This window comes from Sander lucioperca, chromosome 2, assembly GCF_008315115.2.
Source record: "Sander lucioperca isolate FBNREF2018 chromosome 2, SLUC_FBN_1.2, whole genome shotgun sequence".
Lineage (NCBI taxonomy): Eukaryota > Metazoa > Chordata > Actinopteri > Perciformes > Percidae > Sander > Sander lucioperca.
Window position 1 is genome coordinate 36474547 of NC_050174.1, and position 22807 is coordinate 36497353.

Sequence of the window (22807 nt, forward strand, 5' to 3'; positions counted from 1 at the left end):
ATACGCAGTCCAGAGATGCAGCAGATGAAATGTAGGAGGATCAGGATGGAGGAGGAGAGAGTCAGTCTGTGGGCAGCCTTGGCTAATGACAACAGAGCAACAAAGTCCATCTCAATGGTGCAATAATACATCTGTGCATCTGGCTGGGTGAATAGTATAGTACAGCTCTTTACCTCTAGCTAAGGACAACAGATGCGCTTTGTCATGGCATTCACTTCACCACCACACGACGACAACAAGACACCAACAAACGTTAAAGTAAAATTTGCTTTAACCCTCATATCTCTCTCTCTCTGCTCATCTCTCCATGTGAGTGGACGTGTGCACCAAAAACAAGATGAGCCTTGATAACTCAGGACTTAGAGCTGTAAATATCCTACAGTTAATCAGATTAAGGTTTCATCAGCAGGTAGCCGTGCCAGAGAGCCGTCCAGAGAAGTGCTTCAAATAATCTGGACATAAGATAAGACTAGGGCTGGGTGCAGAACTTCCATATTTTTTAGGCACCGACCGAATTGCCTCCATAGTATCGAGCATTGAAAAACGCCTCGGCATTCAATACCAAATATCAATACCTAAGGAATATATCTCATCAGCATCAGTGAGCCAATAAGCATGCAGCATGCTTGTGACAAGATATAATAATGGTTGTGATTGGCTAACGTTACACATTGAGGAGGCAGGCAGGAAAAACTCTAGGCACAGAGACGGGGCTCACATGGGTGCGATGTATTTTGAGAGACTTGACTACAGTGTGCCTCACAAAGTTGTGAAAGAACTGACAAAAAAAAAAAAAAAAGTACTGTGAAATGCTGTAATTTCTATATGTTAACATGGATTTTATAAAATTGGTATGGTAAAAAAAGGTATTTGTTCAGGAACCGGTATCAAATTCTATGTAGGGGCGGCCTCTAGCTCACCCAGTAAGAGCAGTCGCCCCATGTTGGCTGAGTCCTGCAGCGGCCCGGGTTCGAATCCGACCTGCTGCCCTTTGCTGCGTGTCATCCCTCATCTCTCTCCCCCTTTCATATCTATCCACTGTCACTACAATAAAAGGGAAAAGCCCCAAAAAAATATTTTTAAAAACAATTTTAAAATGTAAATTTCCAATCAGAATCAGAAAAGGTTTAATTAAATGACCACAGACCTGTCACCCTCCTTCATCTAAACTTTAGATCCAGATTTAGTTGTAATTATACTTTTTAGTGGTCACTACCTATTCTTTCATGTTTTATTAAAACCATATTCATCATTACCAAATCACGTTACTTGTTTGTAATAATCAGCTTAAGTATGCAGTGCACAGATCATATTAAGCAGAGATAACTAAGGATGGGTGGGGTCATGCTGAAGCAGTGCAAAGGCTCATGTGAATAAAAACATTTTCTGAACGGTTTCTGTCCTAGTTAAAGTACGTTTTAATAATGTGTTAAAGTGTTTTGGTGTGCATTTATGTTGCGTGGGTTTTAGTTTTGTATGGTTGATTTAGTGTTGATGTTTAACTCCATTTATTGTTGCACCATGACCGAGACCCGGGTGGGGACTGATTTATTTTGATATTAATGTCTGTAACATTCAAGCCATTACCAAATGAGTTGCTACAAAGCTAATTATTTATTAATTGTGCGCAGAAAATCTAGTGAAGATAATTACCTCTTCTGAAGAGTCCATGTTTTTTTGAATCCTCCGTGTCCTCCTTGGCTACTAGCAACTGTGTGGAGGAGGCGTTATTATCGAACCCACGCAACTTCTAGGCAAGACCTGCCCTTCAATAGCATTCATACGCTACTATTGGCCAGGCGTCCATGCTTACGCAAGGTAACTTAACCCGATTTGTTCAGGTCCTATCCCCTGACCAGTCGGCTATCCTAACCTTAACTACTCGAGGTCAATGCCTAACCCCAACCAATCGGGCTGCCTCGAGGGCGGGACCTGCCTAGAAGTTGCGTGGGATCCATAATAACGCATGGAGGAGGGGTAGGGGTGTTGTCATTACTTAGAATTCCTCATGGGAGCGACAGAAGCTACACACTATAGCTTTAAAATACCCAAATAAATAAATTAGCATATTTATCACGTTAAAAGTAATCTTTATTCACCAAATAAAAAAGTATCCATTTTGAGGGGGCCCGAAAAATGCAGTATGCCTCGTGTAATCTTTCCTCGTGTAATCCTAATCCATTTAATCCGGCTCTGCTTGCACACGGTCGGCTTCAGTTTTCCCATGCTGAATGACTCAGCGGGACCAGCGGAATGAATGATTGCCATCATTCCCAGTGTCATAGCACTGCATACAGTATGACAGGATGAGAAGACATTCCACCAGCCAGACTAACCTACTCAGCCCCCTCCCTCTGAGACTCGAGCACTTCCTATTGACTCACACCGACAAGAGTGTTTTTCCCAAACAAGCGTTTCTCTTCCTCTCGGCAGCTGCTGTACATCCTCCCTTCTGTAGATACAAGAGCCTGTTGTAACCACGTGTCCAATTACAGGCCATCTTTCTAAAGCATTTCTGTTTCATTTGTAATCTTTTCATAAGCTTGAATAAAAATTCAATCTTAATTGCTATCGCGACATAGAGGAGTGACTTCACAGTAAAGATTAGCAAAATTCCCACTTTGGGTTTGTGCAGATTTTAATCTGGTGCCTTTGTTGGCAGTGATTGTTGAGGGACAGGTCTGTGTTTCTCTTTCACATATTTTACCCCCATTTTTAAACAGCCCTTTGTTTGAATAAAGGTCTCTGGGCAATTTCACATAAACTGACCCAAAGGAAACAGTGGAGCACATGGATAAGCTTCAATTGCTTTATTGCAAGAGTGAAAATACAAGAGTTTTTATAGCTTTCTCTTCCTGTTACCACCATATTTTTAGACCACTAGTTCTGTTATGGAGGCACACTGACAATCATTGCAACGATTTAGCTAAATAGTGCAGTATATAAACAATACTTAACCTAAAAATTGCTGTTTTAACAGGGTTATGTGTGTATATATGTGCATATGTGCAAAAGTTGGCACCTGAAATTGTATGGGAATGGAATATGAAATCTATTTGGGGCGCCCACTATTCTAATAAATAAACTGCAATTCTTTTTTAAATAATTGTGCAGCCATATTACAGAATGAATCTAAGCATTATGTATTGCCTCTCTTAATTTCTACCTTTCATCAGTCATAGCACAACACAACTAGGGCTGCAACCAACGATTATTTTCATGACTAATCGATTAGTTGTTTGGTCTATGAAATGTCAGAAAATGGTGAAAAATTTCGATCAGTGTTTCCCAAAGCCCAAAATGACGTCCTCACAAGATATTCAGTTTACTGTCACAGAGACTAGACAATATTCACGTTTAACAAGCTGGGATCAGGGAATTGTAATTCTTGTCCCTAAAAAATTACTTAAACTGATTAATCGATTATACAAATTGTTGGCGATTTAATAGTTGACAACTAAATGATTAATCTTGAGGGCTCTAAACAGAATCCTTTGTTTTAAGATGTGACATGGAAGGAGAAAACAATAAAGTATTCAAGTGGGGTAGCCTGTTAGACCCTATTGGCCATAAGAGGGCAAGGCAACATCTACAGACACTCAGTGCATCTCATGTTGATTAAAGCTATAGTGCGTAGTTTCTGTCTCCCCCATGAGGAATTCTAAGTAATTACAACAAAACTGTTGGCGCGTCCACATGATACAAGCCTAGACCTATCAAATAAGGGACATGGGTAGAGCTGGGTATTCAATACTTTTTAGGCACCGACCGAATTGCCTCCAAAGTATCGAGTATCGAAAAATGCCTCGTCATTCAATACCCAATTTCAATACCTAAGGAGTAATTCTCATCGGCGTCAGTGCACCAATAAGCATGCAGCATGCTTCTACCAAGATCTAATAAGGCTTGTGATTGGCTGTCTAACGTTACACGTCGTAGAGACACGCAGGAATACTCTACGATACGCACAGAGACGGAACTCACGTAGTAGGAGCTGAAAAATAAATCAAAAGATGTATGCCGTAATGTTGCAATTTCTTTTGTTTTATAAAATTGGTATCAAAGTTACGGTATTGTATCGGTACCGGTGTTGAAAAAATGTTGAGCGATACCCTGCCCTAGACATGGGATGTACCCACTGAAACAGGATCATTCACTCCTCTTATTTACTCTCATTGCTGAACTGGGCCTCGAGTCTCAGAAACTGCGTCCATGTTGTTATGTGCCTGTCCTGGTTTTGTCTTATGCAAGGACTAAGAAGCATGTAGAGATGTGCAGGCAGCCTGAGGTGCTGTAGAACAGGTCAAGTATGCTGAGAGGAGACTAGAGCCTGACACCAAACATACATGTTATCAATACCACAGATAGATTTATTATATGAGGTGATGGTGGCAGTGCAGTTTACATACTAGACCGCAGAGTTTAACTAGCCTGTAAATCTAGATTACGAAACCTGTATGTGTCATCGTTATCACTACAACAGTATCATAATCTGCAACATGAGAAACCTAACGAACATCCTGAGACACTTATGTCATCAGGGACGCATAGCTACTGCAACCTATGCCTTAGTATTATGCAAGTTAGATAAACAGTGATCCTATTCAAAGCTATTTATACTAACCGCCAGTCTTGATGGACTTTACAGTGACAGCTGTGGATGCCGACTGTGAGGACGTGAGCTGTGTGTGTGTGTGTGTTTTTTTTATGTAGGCCCAAAATTGTGCGGCAATAAACTTACACATGTGGTTACATAACAGCCAGTCTGTGTCCACAGTGAGACATGACCAATGACACAGTCATACAGAAGCTTGGTGTAGCGGGGGTTAATAAGGGTGTCAGTCCGGTTAGCGATCTGTCTCAGCCAGTCATATCGAGCCATGATTCTCCCCAGAACCAATAGGAATACCTGTACAGTCCCTGAGTCTGTTCCAATGATAAGATGGATTAAACTTGTCATTAGCACTGCAAAGATCAATCAATTAATCAATTAATTGTCAACTATTAAATTAACCGCCAACTATTTTGATAATCAGTTTGAGTCATTTTTTATGAAAAAAAAAAAAAAGTTAAACTTCTCCTATTCCAGCTTCTTAAATGTTCTAGTTTCTTCTCTCCTCTGTGACAGTAAACTGAATATCTTTGAGTTGTGGACAAAACAAGACATTTGAGGACGTCATCTTGAGCTTTGGGAAACACTGATCAACTTTTTTTACACAATTTTCTGGCATTTTATAGACCAAATAACTAATCGATTAATCGAGAAAAAAATGATGGGCAGATGAAACAACTATGAAAATAATCGTTGCAGGTGCAGCCCTACTTTTCATCTCCTCATCTCCAAGATTAGACACGCATATACCGACATATGGACTCCCTTCAACTCTGACAACCTGAGGAGGCCCTGCAAGCTTTAAAAAAAAAAAAAAAAAAAAATAATTTCACTAATGGTGGAGGCGAAGGAGGACGCAGAGGATAATGGAGTCAAAGGTGTGTGTGTGTGTGTGCTTGTGTGTGTGTTTGTGTATGCAAGAAGACAGCAGAAAGGAGAAGCGATTATAGTATCAACACAACAGCTCGTGTAAAATTCTCAAAGGGTATTATACACACTCCTCAGCTCCCACACACACACACACACAGACAGACAGACAGACAGACACACACACACACACACACACACACACACACACACACACACACACACAAGCGCGCCTCCTCAGAAATGGCTCTCGGTTGGTCCATCACTCGGTCTTTATCCTCCCTTGAGTGTGTGTGTGTGTGTGTGTGTGTGTGTGTGTCACATCTCCTAATGTGACCCTGAGATTTTGACCCCAAGTCCCACACATGACATCATCCAGCTGGAGAGTTTGTTCCACTGATCTCATCTTAGTGAGGCAGAGAGAGGTTGTTTTTTTGTGAAGGGGGGAGTTGTTTGGGGGTGGAACAGCTCGTCCATTCCTCTCAGCACCTCGTACCACAACAAGAGGGCCCCTTTTCAGCAGCCTTGGCCTTCAGAGCTACCTCAGCTTTAAGCCCTCAGCTCCTGCTGACCTGCCTCTAAACCCTGGAATCCCCCCGTGACAGATCGCCTTTGGCATTCAGGTTTTACTTAACAGCACAACCATCAATCTTCAGGCACCCAACCACAGAAAAAGTCACATAAAACTCAAAGCGAGTCTCTTGTTGCAGTCATAACAGCAGCCTTCTGTGCATGCTGGGAGGCCATCTGCTCAGCTTTCTCTGTGTCACTTTAAGTGTCGTATGACTCAAATTAAGAAACAATGAAACAACCAGAGCAACAGCTATGTATGTGATGTCACAGTGTCGCTTACCGAGGCTGTGAAAATGAGACATGGAGACAGAGACAATAATGGCATTACATCATAAAGGAAAGAGAGATCATCTCTTGTCCTTGATGAAAGCAGAATGGACTCTCAGATGGTCACACGGCAGCCCTCCATATGCTGACAGAGTTGTTCCACCTGCCAAACACACACACACACACACACACACACACACACACACCAGTGACACACACCAGTGACACACACACATGCAGTAACTGAGTGGCCAAGGATCCTGCAGTGTGCAGTGATTCAATTAGACACTTTGGCTTGCTGCGTAAGCACACATCACACACACATGCTGTCCCAAAATACAGTCTGTAGAGTCACAAGGATGCTGGTGACGTTATGGATGCAATCCACTTCACTGGGGAACGGATTGTTTTCGAGCTGTAGTGCGCAACCTTTTCATAACAATAAATGTCCGTTACATTCAAGCCAGTGCCAAATGAGTTGCTACAAAGCTAATTAAGACCACCAGCTCCACACAACTCTCTCTGTGTTTCTCAGTATGGCTATGTTGACAAAATGGTGTAGTCTGGCGACTTTCTCGTGCAGAAGCTCGAGTGATGCGTTTTACGTCACAGCTGAGAAAGGACAACAGCAGCGTTCAGCTTTAGAGACAAAGAGGACATCAAAAATTACAAGATAATTACCTCTTGTGAAGAGTCCATCGTGTTTTAATTTTCATCACCGGAGGCTTGTATCATGTAGATGCACTGACAGTATTGCTGTCATTATTTAGAATTCCTCATGGGGGCGACAGAAACTACCCACTATAGCTTTAATATAGGCAGTTGTTTGTTTAGACAGCTCTTGTTTTGTGCCTGTCCTCCATCTCTGACTTCCACTTACTCTTTGCTCCACGGCACCTGCACGGCACTAGCTTTGCATGGTGACAGTGTTTAGAGGGATAGAAAATACAGAATTAGAGTGAATTTATTCACGCACACTTAAAACTCCAACACATACTGTACACAAACCCCACCAAAGACACATCAATCAATAAAGCCACTGTGTGAACCATAAACTTGCACACAATCATGTAGACTGTGCAGTTTATCTCACATGAAAGCACACAAATAGAACACGCAGACGCGATCATAAATTGCATCCATATGGACAAACACAAAAAAGCAACATCTACAGGCTCCATTAAACACATTACCAAGTGCACGCACATATTTTCAAAGACAACCATCTGATTTAACAGCCTGTGCCGCCAGCTGCATCTCCACAACATGTTCAGACGTTCCTTCATAACATGCATTACAAAGCAATACAGCATTTTTAATATCTCCACTTGAAAAACAGTAACTTCTGAGCTGTTGACACGATAAGTCAAACAGCTTTAAATCCAATCTGTGCTGCTTTGAATAATGCCTGCAGTACTTTCAATTCAAACAGCTTAAGTGACTTCAATTTTCTTTGCAGCTGCAAAAAAAAAAAAATTATCCTGTAACTGCTAAAGCCACAGTGTCTTGTACGTGCCAGCTAAAAGAGTGGAATAGGAGGATTAAAGAAAGGGGATGCTGAAGGGTGCGGGAATAAGGGGCCGAAAGCTGAGATAGAAGCAGAGAGACAGGAGAACAGTGGGGGGAAATTATCAAATGGATCCAGGCGGAGATAGCGCGGAGAGGGAAGTGAATGACAAAAGAAGAAACAGACTGGGAAGGTGCAGGGAGTCCGGTCGGTGTTCTAATAACGGCACCTCTCAGTTTGGCTTGGTGTTTTCTCCTTCTCACTCCCCTGGCTCATGCGTGCTGTTTTTCAAGGGAAGCTTGGCTCAGGCCGCGGCATCTAACTGGTTCCTGCTCACACAGAGTGCCCATTCAGACCTGTACTGCCCCACCTAAACCGCTGCATAGGCGACGGCTGCGTTGAGGACTGAGGTACAGGGGGGGGGGGATACAGCACTGTGGTGAAGTCCGAGGGAGGTACGGGGGAGCGTTGGAGTGCAGAGGTGAGGTGGGGAGCCAGATGGTTTGAAGTGAGCAGACCTGAGGCTGGCAGGGGAGACGGAAAGGCTTGGAAGAGAAGGCTGAGGGTTAGGAGCTAGATGTTCAGTTCCAAGAAGGAGAGGAGGGCTTGGTAGGGAGCGATGGGTGTGTGTGTGATGCTACACAAAGCTCCCTTTCTCCTCTACCTCACACACACTGTGGCTGCTTTTGGCATACAGCACTGGAAGAACTGGAACCCACTGTTAACTATCCGTGATGCCAAAGACACACTTACAAATACCACACACACACACACACAAACACACACACAGACTAAAAATGAAAATGTACTAGTGTCGATGTAAGATGCAGAAGCCCAGATGCAGAGGCAAGTTTTGGCAGCTACTTTGTGTTTAATACTGTCAATTCTGAAGAGCTGCTAAACTGTTCTTATAACAATGACAATGAAGATCTATTCATTCATATTCGTTCATGCAACTTTAAGCTACATCCACACTTCTCCGTTTTCATTTTTAAACAGCGCTTTGAAACAAAAACAACCTCCTTCCAGCAGAACTAATCTCCGTCCATTTAACATGTCTGACAACGCATATCACATGACCATCCGCGTACACTGGGCATGTGTGTGCCGGTGTAAACAGGAAGCAGATTGTCTGACACTGCTCTGCATTCGAAAATCATTGATGTATACGTTTTAAATCCAGAAAATACTTTGTAGAAAGAACAACAATGGTGTAAAGTAAGAGCAGGGAATTATTTGCTTTAAACGAAGAGGTGGAACTGTGACTGAAAGGTATGTAAGCCTACCTAACCGATAAGACTGACTGACGTGCGTCATCGTTTCCAAGGGTCTCCGTTTCTGCCTGTTGAGACTACAAAGTAACCCCAGAGTTTTCAAACTCAAAAGGGGGCAGCGGTGTTTCCAAATGTCTCAGTTTCAGGGGCTCGGAAACGGCGGAGTAGTGTGGACGCAAGGTGAAAAAGTAGTAGTGTGGATGAAGCCTAATCCCCATGTACATAACACTTACAAGTGAATAAACCAGGCTTTTTCCATTATGTTGAGGCTCTAGCAATACTGTAGGAAACTCTTCCATCTAATTAAAACAAAAGTTAAAAGCCAAATAAAAAAAACCCTCACATTCACAATGAAATCCACAGTGATAAACCTAATGTCCCTAATTTAATCAAAGCGCTCGGCTTGATTATATAGCTTACAGTGTTGGCTTATTACTCTTAGCAAATATTTACTCACACACAGTCTCATAAGCACACAGACGAGCTCGGCAGGTTAGCGGTGTGCGATGAAGCTGTCCGTTGTGGAGGAATGTGTCTTGGCTCAGATGTGACTGTGTATCCTGTATCACAGGAGAGCGAGCGCATGTTAGCTTTAGCACCCCTTGCACTGAAGCAAGCAGGTCTGGTGTAACTTAGGCTACCTAAATAACCTCACAGCTGAACCAACACACACACACACACACACACACACACACACACACATTTACCTACAGATACGCACATGCGTACACACATGCATATATACACACACACACACACACCTACAAATATGCAGACACACAGGTTTGTTTCACTATCTTTGTGGGGACCTGTCATTGACATAATGCATTCCCTAGCCCCTTACCCTAACCTTAACCATCACAACTAAATGCCTAACCTTAACCCTCACCCTAACCCTAACCTAATTCTATCCCTAATCCTACAACCAAGTCTTAACCCTCAAACAGCCCTTTAAACTTGTGGGGTCCAGCATTTTGGCCCCACAAAGCTGTCGGGACCCCACAAGTATACTGGACTCCCGGTTTTTGGACTCCACAAATATAATTAAACAAGCCCACACCCACCCACCCACCCACCCACCCACACACCCACACACACACACACACACACACACACACAGCTGATTGCTTCTTCATGGAAGTATATAGTTGCACTGACTTCAATGCTAAAAGTTTGAATTCATCACAGGGCAGAAAACGCAATAAAGATTGAACAAATGAATGGTAAGAACAAACCTGAGAACGACAAGAATAGAAAAAATAGGATTCAAATGGAATAAAATGCCACTACACGTCTAGGCCCAGGTAAACCAGGGGATTTGAAGCTGTCCCATTATAAATAAGATTAACCTTTGCTCCTACTACAAATGTATTATCCAGGTTGAGATTCATCAGTCTATCTAGAGTGCACAAGAAGATATTGGCTTTACTGTCCCACAACAGGCAGGGATTAACTGCTGCCAATCTGGCCTTTGCCCTCCTGGACCTCCTACATTTAGAAAGCATGTGGGGTCTGTGGGGTCAAATATCTGTTACCAGGACTGACACTTTATATACAGTATGGACATTGTAAATCAGCAACAGTTTTCAGACACAAGCCAAGAAATATGTGCAAGGGAACAAACTGAATCATATAGAAATGATTGAAACAGAGACAGAGGCTGCATTGATCTGTGTGGACGGACTAACTTCTGATAAGTCCCACTCAATCAAACAGATCAGACGGAGAGAGGCTGCATGAATCCCAGCCGATGGATATTTAACGCCCGCCTGTGGTGTCCAGAATGCGCAGAACTATCCGAGGCATGGCCACAGCTAAGTTTAGGGTTTGGGAGCGTGTGAGAGGTCAAACATGAGTCCCCGGGTGAGGCAGCAACAAACTCAATTTGTATATTTGGTTAGCGGCTTACATATTAAAATGAAAGTTGTAATTTATCAGCCCGATTACTAGAATATCCTGGGAGGATCAAAAAGCATTACAGGAAATGTTCACCGAACACTTCAGAATGGGGACTTTCTAACCACAATTGCTAATCTAGCTACACTTTCCAGTTGGTGTTTTCCACAGGTTTAACACATAGTGATCAGGGGTCAGTTCTGGGTCCTAATACCTCAACAAATACAACATCCACAAGCAGAACCCTAAAAAGGGATCTCGATCAATGTATCAATAGATCGATAGATAGATAGATACTTTATTCATCCCGAGGGAAATTTTAGGCATCCAGTAGCTTAGACAACCATAACACAACAAACACACACATACACACATATATCTCACATACATAAAAATCACTCACAGAAATGTAAAGAGTTAAAAGGTGCTAAGGTAGACTGTGTGCAATGGTGGTAGTTTAATCTACCATCAGATGATATTAGGGCTGCACGATAAGAGGAAAATATCTAACTGCGATTATTTTGACTGATATAGCGATTGTGATATGATTCATGATATTGTAGGCAATTATCATTTTTGTATCATTCTCATTCTGATTGAAAAATATTAAAAGTAAAAATTGATTATGGTGTGATTTTTTTTTTTGTGATTATCTGTACCAAACAAAGATGTTTTAACAAATACTGCTCCCCCCATGCAATTTGGATATTACACTAACTAGTCCATATTGCTGTTTAGATAACATTTGTGACTAATTGTGCAGCCCTAGATGATATCATTGGTATGATGAGTAGAGCTTTAGCAGCTTAATGCCCGAGGCTGCATCCCTTCTGAGTAGGGTTGGGTATCGTTTCCGATGCCGAACCGGTACTTTTAAAACGATTCTGATTCCTAAACTGATTCTTGAAAAACTGAAAAATGACATCAAAGATGTAATATGTTTACTAGTGATCACGTGTAGTAAATGGTTAATATGCTTTCACGTTCATTTTGGTGAGCCCAGAGGGAAAATATGGCATTTTAAAAGTAGCCTACATTTACGGTAGCTAGCTAACGGTAGACTACAGAGAAAGTGTGATATTTTAACGTCCTATTCGGAGCGACAGAGGGAAAATATTTCAGTCAACACATTAAGTGGAACCAAAATGAGGAACCAAAATTTGCGTTCGAATCCGGTCCGATTCCCACCGGTTGCCTAGGTTTCAGTACCCAATCCTACTTCTGAGTAGAACAGGGCCACCCTGACCCAGTGAGGTCAACACACACACACGCTCACACACATACACACACACACACACACACAGATAAATGATTGTACATTCACAAACAATGACAGAAATAACACAACCCAAATCCTGCTTCTATAACTTGCGCAAAAATGAATGACCTCAGAAACCCTTTAACAAACGTCCACATGTAACTCTGGCAAAGCCACCATCCGTGTATTCAAGGCCAGTCTGCAGGCTAAAATTAGAACAGGGAGAAAGTGTCCATCTACGGCCCTCGGGCTACCAATGTGGAGAAGGGGACAGGACGGAGGGGGACACAGCCTGAGAACCAGGATAGAAGAATAAAACAGGACATTAAAAAAAAGCAAATAAAAAAAACAACAACTGTGTATCCGGGTCTGTGATTACAGGAAATGGTGTGTATGTGTCTATTAATGGCCGCAAGTTGAATGACATCATGTTGTCGCTCCCGTTGGGAAACAGTAATTACACAAGAGCATTTCCTGTTTCCCATCCGCCACCTCTCCTCTGAGGGGACTCCTGTATTCTGAGGTCAAAATTGTTTTGCACACTTTGCATACGACTGTAAAGAGAAAAACACTACAGCGACTGCATTACGAGCCTCATAAGAGAGGGACAGACAGAAGAAAACAGTGCACTGGAGCCAAGAATGCAGCCATTCCTATTATAACAGACGTGTTAAAACCTGAAGAGCATAACAGAGTCTTCCTACTGAGCTCGCAAACGGACACAATGGCTGCTCTCTCTCCCCTCCTGACACAGCAATTATACAAGCCTGAGGAATGCTGGAACCTCAGGACATGCATGATGTTCTCACTTTTCAGTTTTCTCTTTAAATGACAGACAATCTTATCTTTTGACATGACCAGTGCATAAATATATTCGTACATATAGCTACAAAAAGTAATGCAGTATAATTCATATGTATTCCACATATTTATTGCTGAATGCATCACATTGACTGCTGCGGTATAAGAGCCCTCTGGTCCGCGTAGGGAGGAAGTCAGGGTGGATCGGTGGGTCATAAAGACCAGAGACCATAGAGACCAGTGAAGCACTTTTCCGGTGATGGCTGAGCGTTACTGCGCAGCCTCAAACTGAGCTTGACGACGTAGATGTGACGTGAGCAACCTGTCTGAAAGTTGTAAGTCTTCTGGTAGCTGTGCCAAGAGAAATCGGAATCATTCCGAAGTATTTCCAATCCATCAAAACGTTGCTGAAATATTTTGTTCCGATGCTTTCATGGACTCTCTATGGGCTTCTCCCTTGACTGTATGCCTCCACGTCCCCCCAATTGCCTGCGTGCTTCTCCTGGCTGTACGGTAATTTCTCTACTGTGCGACAGAAAGTCGCGTGGTTATGACACAATTGTTAGCCTGTTTTTACAGAAACGGCTGCTAGGCCTGCACGATTAATCGTTATAAAATCGCGATCTCGATTCACCGTGTTGACGATTTAATTTTTAAATAACTTTGATTTTTTTGTTACATTTTTAAAACACACATTTTTTTTTATGACTTTGATTCTCATTTAATTTTACGAGCCGACTGCATCACAAACGCTACTACTTTCTTCTGTGAATTTTAAACATAGACTGTAAAAAAAACGGTTTTAAAGCACTACCCAAGCGCTGCAATGCTCTCCCTTCTCTTCATTGAAGCCTCTATGTTTACAGGCTTGTGGTGATGCGCAATGTGCTATAGGTGCCAAAACAAAATCTATGTTTGGTACTGCCGATTTGTTTTGTTTTGTCCTGGTTCATGTGTGCAATAAACATTACACTTCGTGGGAAAAGGCAGAGAATCGTGATATCAATTCTAAGCTAAAAAATCGTGATTCATATTTTTCCCCGAATCGTGCAGGCCTAACGGCTGCTACGGGACCATAACGAGAGATACAAGGTAATGGAGTCTTTTATACATTGTCGTGTTTCTTTAGAAATAAACAATGGACAAATAGAGTCTTTAAACGCTTCAGATGTAAAGTTATTCTCTGTCAAAGTGACGCCAAAATGAATGGGAGTCAATGGAATGCTAACAGAAGGTGATGGCTTGTTAGCCTCAGAATCTCCCCATAGGAGGTACGCTTTCTGGATGCTCGCTTACCCCCTTGAGAAACACAAGACTTTCACCCAGGAAACACTATTCGTGTCCCGGTGGCAGTGGTGTAGTCCAGGGTATACGCTGGTATACGGCGTATACCTACTTATTTTTCAGTCAGCATTGCGTATACCCACTTCTAAATCCCCCCTGATGCGCACCATTCAGTAATATCTGTGCTTTTGCCCATTTTTTCCTCAAGGATAGTGAAGCCATGACCCACCCTCCTCTGCCTCTAATTGGCTGGTACTCGCTGCTTTCACTGATTAGATTGGTTAACTTTAGGCATGAGGACTGATGAGCCAATCAGAGGCAGAGTAGGGCGGGTCATGCCGAGGAAAATATCGCTAATACCTCAGGTGCCAGTGAAAAAAAACAAAAAAAAACCTCAGGTGCCGGTGCCACTTGACTACGATAACGGCAGCAGACCAAACAACAGCTGAAGAAATAACACAAGCGGCGGTGTGCCACCCCAGTTGATGGAAGACATAATTCTGAGGTAAGTTTTAAGGTGGTTTCCAAATGAATCATTATTTTAAACTACTGGCAAATTGCCAGTGGCAATATGACTGCACATTTAGAGGAGAAGAGATAACACCATGTTTGCCTCATGATAAATACATTTTACATTCATCCAGGCTGCTTGTGTGACCAGTAGTAACTACAAACTGCTCCTAATCAAGTCATGATCATTTTATAATAGTGAGCAAGTAGAAATGACAGATTTTTGGGTAAACTAAATCATAGTCTTACATGTCGCTGTTTCTAAAACAGGGCTTTTTTTCTGGACTACTTTAAAAAAAAAAAAAAAAAAAAAAAAAAAAGGTGAACACAGAGTATACCCACTTCTCCAGGGACCACTACACCACTGCCCGGTGGTACTACTTAAGGGGACCAGTGTTTTAACCTAAACCACAATCTTTTTTTCTATTCTTAAGTCCTTTCGGTGCTTAAACGTAACGGTCGTCGCTGCATGAAGTTCTCCTTTTGTCTGCTAAACTCAACTACAACGGCCTTTGAAACGACCGGCACCTCACGGTGACTGGAACCCGGCTCACAGTCACCTTTTGTCAGATAAATTTAACTGTAAAGACCCCTAAACTTACGAAACCCATTCATGAGAATGCGTTGTCTTCTGTAGGCCTATATGTTATCATTAATGATTAACATTTGTCATGCTGTATGGAATTGTTAATTAATCTGTTGATTATTTTCTCGATGAATCCATTGTTTGGTCTACAAAATGCCAGAAAATGTTAATCGGTGTTCCCCAGAGCCCAAGATGACGTCCTCAAATGTCTTGTTTTTGTCCACAACTCAAAGATATTCAGTTTACTGTCACAGAGGAGGGAAGAAACTATAGAAAATATTGACACATTTATGAAACTGGAATCAGAGAATTTCTTTTTTTCCATAAAAAAATGACTCAAAGCGATTCATTGATTATCAAAATAGTTGGCGATTACTTGACAACTAATCGATTAATCGTTGCAGCTCTTTATGGAACGAGTTCCTTCTGTCTTTCTCAGAACACAATACTAGCACACACACACACACACACACACACACACACACACACACACACACAGTGCGTTTCACTATCTTTGTGGGGACCCGTCATTGACATAATGCATTCCCTAGCTCCTTACCCTAACCTTAACCATCACAACTAAATGCCTAACCTTAACCCTTACCCTCACCCTAACCATAACCTAATTCTAACCCTAATCCTAAAACCAAGTCTTAACCCTCAAACAGACCTTTAAAGTTGTGGGGTCCAGCATTTTGGCCCCACAAAGCTGTCGGGACCCCACAAGTATACTGTATTCCCGGTTTTTGGACCGCACAAATATAGTTAAACAAGAACACACACACACACACACACACACACACACGTACAGTATTTGTGTGTGCATGGGGTGGGAGCGGTTTTCACATATATGTTGCCGCAGGGAAAAACAAAAAGGAGGAGAAAAGGGTTTACCGTGTAATAATTTCAAGTCGTGAAGACCCAGCAGGACATTTATGAAAGACCCTGGAGCAAAGAACATCCACAGCTAGCTGAAATTACAGTTAGACTGTGGGCCGTGCAGCTCAGCCACATACAAAGAATCCCTGTCTCCAAACCCCCCCCCCCCAGGCACAGGAGACATGGAGGGAGGGAGGGAGGGAGGGAGGGAAGAGAGAGTGACTGACTGAGTGAGGTAGTGAGCAAACAAGTGAGTGTTTACCAGCAAAACATACTCATATGAGTTGAAGACGAGCATGACTTTCTATGCAACTATCTGAAATTTAGGGCTGCAGCTAACAATTATTTTCATAGCCGATTAATCTGTCGGTTATTTTCTCGATAATTGGATTAGTTGTTTGGTCTCTAAAATGGTGAAAAAATGTCGATCAGTGTTTCCCGAAGCCCATGAGGACATCCTCAAATGTCTTGTTTTGTCCAAAACTAAAATATTTATTCCGCTTACTGTCACAGAGGAAAGAAGAAACTACAAAATATTCACATTTAAGAAGCCGGAATCAGAGATTTGGACTCAAACCTGTTGACCATTTATCAAATTAGTTGACGATTCATTTAATAGCTGACAATTAATCAACAATCTTTGCAGCTTTACTGAAATGCTCACTGGTTATTGCAGAGCAATGCTTCTCTGCAGCCAAACCCTGACCTCTGAACTCCCTGGGAAGGATGAGTAGCGACAAGCGGGTTTTCACACAGGGCTAAATCGTCTTGTTATTGTACATTCCTCCCCTAGAAATTGCATTTACAGAAATATAACTGGAACTAAATGCACAAACAAGTTGTCTACATTCCACCATAATGCCCCTGATTCAATATTCAGACAAAGAACCACTTTCCAGTCTATGTCCGAGCTGTAAACAAAAGTGTCTTCATCAAAGGAGGCCCTGTGACAGGAACTAATAAGCTACTTAGTGCCGATCAACTTGTTGGCAAAAAGACCTTGTGATAGCTGGTTTTGTGACAGTGCATTTCAGGCTACAGGCGCAATAAAAGCCTCAGGAAAACCTGTGTCTCTAAAGTGTAATGACTGTTTCAAAGACGGACCAACAATTAGGGAACCATAATGTCCCTGAAAGAGAATGGGCTTCACACAGGCTAAAGCTGGTAAGAGTACAGAGCTGCAAAGATGAATAGATTAGTTAACTATTTATTCACAGAAATTCACTGATAACGGTTTCATGTGAGTATTTGATTACACTTTACTTGAAGGTATCTACATAAGAGTGACATGACACTGTCATGAACGTGTCAGAAACCTTATAAACAAGTCATAAACGTTTATGACATAACGCTTCTTTTAGTAAGTGTCATTCGGTTTTTGTCATGACAAGTTATGGTTATGGTTAGAGTTAGAGTTAGGGTTGATGTGTTCATGACAGTGTCATGTCACTCTTATGTAGATACCTTCAAGTAAAGTGTTACAAAATATTTTAATAATGTAATAAGGTGCAGTCTGGTTAGCCATCTGTCTCAGCCAATCATATCTGAGTCCAGCTTCCTAAATGTGAATATGTTTCTAGTTTATTCTTTCCTCTTTGACAGTAAACTGAATATCTTTGAGTTGTGGACAAAACAAGACATTTGAGGACGTCCTCTTGGGCTTTGGGAAACGCTGATTAGAGCTGGGCGATATGGAGGAAATCAGATATCACGATATTCCTGACCAAATACCTCGATGTCGATATTGCGATGATATTGTAGGCTTGACAATTATTGCTTTAACAAAATGTTTTCACAATTAGATTTTAGATAAATAATCATCAGTGATGTGGATATAACGTCTAAGTGGGTAAAGGCAAATAATAAAACAGCTACAACAATCTGGTAAGTGAAGAAAATGACATTAATTTACTGTAATGCAGCGTTTAAAACCAGAAAACGACAACCCTTATGCCATATCCCGATATTATGATTTTTAAAATCTAAGACGATATCTAGTCTCATATCTTGATATCGATATAATATTGATATATTGCCCAGCCCTAACACTGATTGTCATTTTTCACAGTTTTCTGACATTTTATAGACCGAAACAACTAACCGATTAATCGAGGAAATAATCAACAGATTAATCGTCAATGAAAACAATCGTTAGTTGCAGCCCTACAGGACTGTGTGTTTGTATCATAGTCACGTATCTCCTCTTACGTGATAAAAAAAACACCAGACCCCTGGCACGCTCTGTGGCATTTGGCACAGGTAGATAAACAAAAGAAACACCCCGCGCATGAAAACGACGCCAAACTGCCAGCAGGTATAACCAGTGAGTGATATCACCTCTCATGCAGCCCTTGTGTCACACAGCTGAAGGCTTTTTGGACGAGAATTCGGGGGAAACGGTGAGAAAGAAACACCTCTAAACAGCTGCAGCACAGCCTTTTCAGATTATGGGACCAGAAAAAAAAAGTATATTAGAATTTCCTTTAAAAATTCTTGTAACATTTCCAGTGCATCTCCTCTTCCTTTCAACTCTGTTAAAAATGAGTTACACACATTCTTCGCTGTATTTCCTCTGAAACGGCTACAGGAATAGATTGTGTGATAGATACTGAATTAATGATTAACATTTGTCACGCTGTATGGAATTGTCAATTAATCTGTTGATTATTTTCTCCATGAATCCATTGTTTGGTCTACAAAATGCCAGAAAATGTTAATCAGTGTTCCCCAAAGCCCAAGATGACGTCCTCAAATGTCTTGTTTTTGTCCACAACTCAAAGATATTCAGTTTACTGTCACAGAGGAGAGAAGAAACTAGAAAATACTCACACATTTATGAAAGTGGAATCAGAGAATTTATGTTTTTTCCATAAAAAATGACTCAAAGCGATTCATTGATTATAAAAATAGTTGGCGATTAATTGACAACTAATCGATTAATCGTTGCAGCTCTTTATGGAACGACTTCCTTCTGTCTTTCTCAGAACACAATACTAGTGTACACACACCCACACACACCCACACACACACACACACACACACAGGGGACTTATGAGGCCCATATGTGCAGCTGTGGACTGAGTGTGAACCCCAATTGGAAGGTTAAGCACAGAGGGAGAGATGGATGGCATGCAGCGTTGTTTTCTGTTGGCTGTCAGGGTAAGATTTGCCATCTGTAACGGGAGAGAGCACACCAGTGTCAGCTTGACTTCTTAGTCTTCAACCAACCCCTCTGTAAACTTTACAACGCGCAGAGGCACAGCTGCAGACTCACAGGGATGCACTGTGCTTTAGAAAAAAAGATGTCAGATGTCAGCTATCAGTGAGCCTGCTCGTCTTCAAGATGGATTGCAAATCAATTCGAGAAAAAGAAAGTAAAAACAGTCTGAGACATAATCAAACGCGCTTCTCCAACTGACGCACCCCACAGCCTTGAGATTGTAAAATCTGGTGACAACTGCGCGAAAAAGAGCAACAAAAAGCGCGTGCAGACGGTCAGGGAGAAGTGATGGTCAACTGGAAGTAGAAATAAACTTTTTACCTGTAGACTGAGTGCAATCTGACGGATGTACATCATATTGAGGTCCTCCAATATCCACAGTTTTTCCTCCATGTTCGCGAATTTATCAACTGGCATCCTTTCGGCAGATATCCACAAAATGACTTCTTCTTAGAAGTTAATGATCCGACTCAAACCGCTCACCAAGCAGGTACCGCGCAGAGAAACTTCATTATGACAGTATCTCGTGCAGTCCGTGCGTAAAACAATGCGTAAAAGTTCAGCTCCTCGTCCAAAACAAGACTCCGGCAGACGCAAACATAGGTGGAGTGGCGGACAGCATCGCCTGCACTGTACTGTAGTAACCCTGTCCATAAAAATTCCCCCCAGCCCGTTCACGGCGCGTATTCTTCCTCTCTACTTTTCTCCGGGCAACAAAGATCCTCTCAAACACCCACAGTCAACACCCAGCGGTTGCAGGGGGAAAGAATGGAGCCTTTTAAAATGCAGTTCTTCTCTTTGTGTCCCTGTGTCCCGATTGTGAATGCCGTCTGTCCTCTGTGTGACAAGAGACCTCTCTACAAAAGGGCATCGCCTCTGCGGGAGTAATCGACACAACTAGTCCACTGTGTGCGCCCTGACGCTCCCCAACTCGGCGCTAAATTAACCCCTACGACGCGCCTCTGGTGATGGTAATGAACTTTAAAAAAAGAAAAAGAAGGGGGAAGAGAGAGAGATTACTGTAGCAGCCCCTACGCCCTTTTTTTTTTATTTTTTTAAAACAAACAAATAGCAAATACCACAGCAGCATACAAGCATAGCAGGGGTGGGGAGCTTTGTTCTTTTTACTGGCTTGATATTAAATGGTGAAATTATAACCGTGTCAGCTGGATTTCGTCATGAGGGGAGGCAAGAGTGAAAATGAACACCCAGAGATGTTATCAAGCAGTAACATGAGAAAAACTCCAAGTGTGATGCATTAAAACAATGGAGATGGGGATAGCATTACATTTCTGTCTTGTAAAAAAAGATTTTTTAAAACAAACTTTGTGTTTAAAAAAAAAAAAATGTGATACTGAAAGAGCAGATATTTGAGAAATAAAATATGCAATGTTTAGTAGGTCACAGGGTCACATTTGGCAGATTCTAATCCATATTTCATAGTGCAGATCCCCAGTGTCACACATTGTTTCAATCTTTTATTGCTCAACCTTTTAAATATTTATATATATAAGTCTCTCCAGGCCATTCTTACCATATCCAACAAAAATATCGACTCCCAAAAAGACGTGTCAACTTCCCTTTAAGTGTTGTGTAAAGTTGGATGTCATAAAAAAATATGAGAAAGTTGTTTTCAAATGAAGAAATATCTTCCTACTTTGAAAAACAAACATTTAAAGTCATGCCAGGGCGAAGGCAGTCTCCTTTCCCCATCATTCCAGCTGTTTGGTGGCCAGTTCCCTCTGTTCTCCAAACAAGAGAATCCCAAAGTTTACTCTATGTGACTTTCAGCCATAAATTGGCTGATGGTTCCGCTTCTGTCCTCTGGGAAAACTGCCAATCTGCCTTCACTCTTCAGAACATACACGGCAAGAGCAAACAAAGACCTGAACATGCATCCTGTTCTCATCTTCAACGTGTTAATCCTGGACCTGATACAGCTGTTGTGTCACGTGTGTGTGTGTGTGTGTGTGTGTGTGTGTGTGTGTGTGTGTGTGTGTGTGTGTGTATCCTTCCTTGTGGCGTGGGTGAGACCACGCTGAGCAAACCTCAAGCCGACCACTCAACAGGAAACCGGCATCACATTGTGCATTGCTCACGCAGAGGCACATTAATTAAAACACACACATTCTTAGTATTCACAACCACCAACACAGGGGGGAGTGGGGATTTCAGAGGGATGCTGCATAATTCCAAGAGCTCATCATGAGGAAGAAGATCTTCTTCTTGTAGAAAAAAAAAAGTTGTAGAAAAGAAAGTTTTAGGACAACAATGTCTCGATGCAAGTCACTTTGACATGACTTTTGGGGCCATCCCTTTCCACTCACATGCCCATATGGCACTCCATCTCTCTGAAGTGCAATCTCTTTTACACAGGCAAACAGAGAAAACAAAGGAGCTGTGAAAGCCCTTTCACCTCAGGAGGAGCCAGGGGTGCCGGTAGCAAGCCGGGTCATTTCCCCAAGAAAAGCCTCCACCCTCAAGAGTTTAAATCATGCAGCTAATCTGTGGCAGACACCAACACACACAGTAAGAGGAGAGATTTATTGCTCTTTGGGTGGAAAGAGAAATAGTTGAGGTGAATGCACAAAGGGAGTGTGGGGTTATAGGTGCTCAGAAAACATTCTTGGACTTGTGTGTGTGTGCGTGTGTGTGTGTGTGTGTGTGTGTGTGTGCGTGTGTGTTCACTGTGTGTAGATTCATATCCAGTCAATCTCCTCTGAAAGTCAATCTGGCGTGCCGCTGAACTGAAAAAAAATTCACTTAACAAGACTTCAAACATCTTTGACACTGTACTGAATTGTGTTAAAACAAGCCTCTAATGAAGTGGTACAGTTTATTTCTCGCAGCTGTTCTCACTTTTACATTGATACATTTTTTTTTAAAGAATGAACAAGCAACAGGACAACAAAGTATTATCCCAGTGTGACTTGATCCATTTAGTCTTTCTTTAGTTTCTCTTTTAAAGCAAGACGTGCTGCAGGTGATTCTCCCTGCAGTAAAACACAAAGACTGACACCTTATGACAAAAGCCTAGAGGCTGAACAAAAACAGACAGAAAACAGCGATTATCTCAATGACAGGGCACGCTGGCAGGCTGGCAGGCAGGCAGGCAGGCAGGCAGGCAGGCAGGCAGGCAGGCAGGCAGGCAGGCGACTAGCTCAAACACTGAGTGAGCATGGCTGCTTCTTGGCCAGGAGCCACCGAGGACGAGGAACACTCAGGTATTTAGAGACAGATGAGTTGTTAGTACGGAGGCCTAACAGCTTTAGG

General features: G+C 42.1%; 1 protein-coding gene across 5 annotated transcripts in view; it reads right to left on the reverse strand.

The window, feature by feature from the left end:
* Positions 1–22807, reverse strand: part of rtkn (rhotekin) — an 88310-nt gene that overhangs the window by 44998 nt on the left and 20505 nt on the right. Inside the window, exon 1 of one of the 5 annotated variants that reach the window (XM_031305186.2) lies at positions 19856–20464. The exons of the other annotated variants lie outside the window; for them this stretch is intronic. Within the exon in view, the coding sequence (XP_031161046.1) occupies positions 19856–19951 (96 nt within the window). The 5' untranslated portion in view covers positions 19952–20464. Of the gene's footprint in view, positions 1–19855; positions 20465–22807 lie in introns of those variants that run through there. 5 annotated transcript variants of the gene reach the window in all.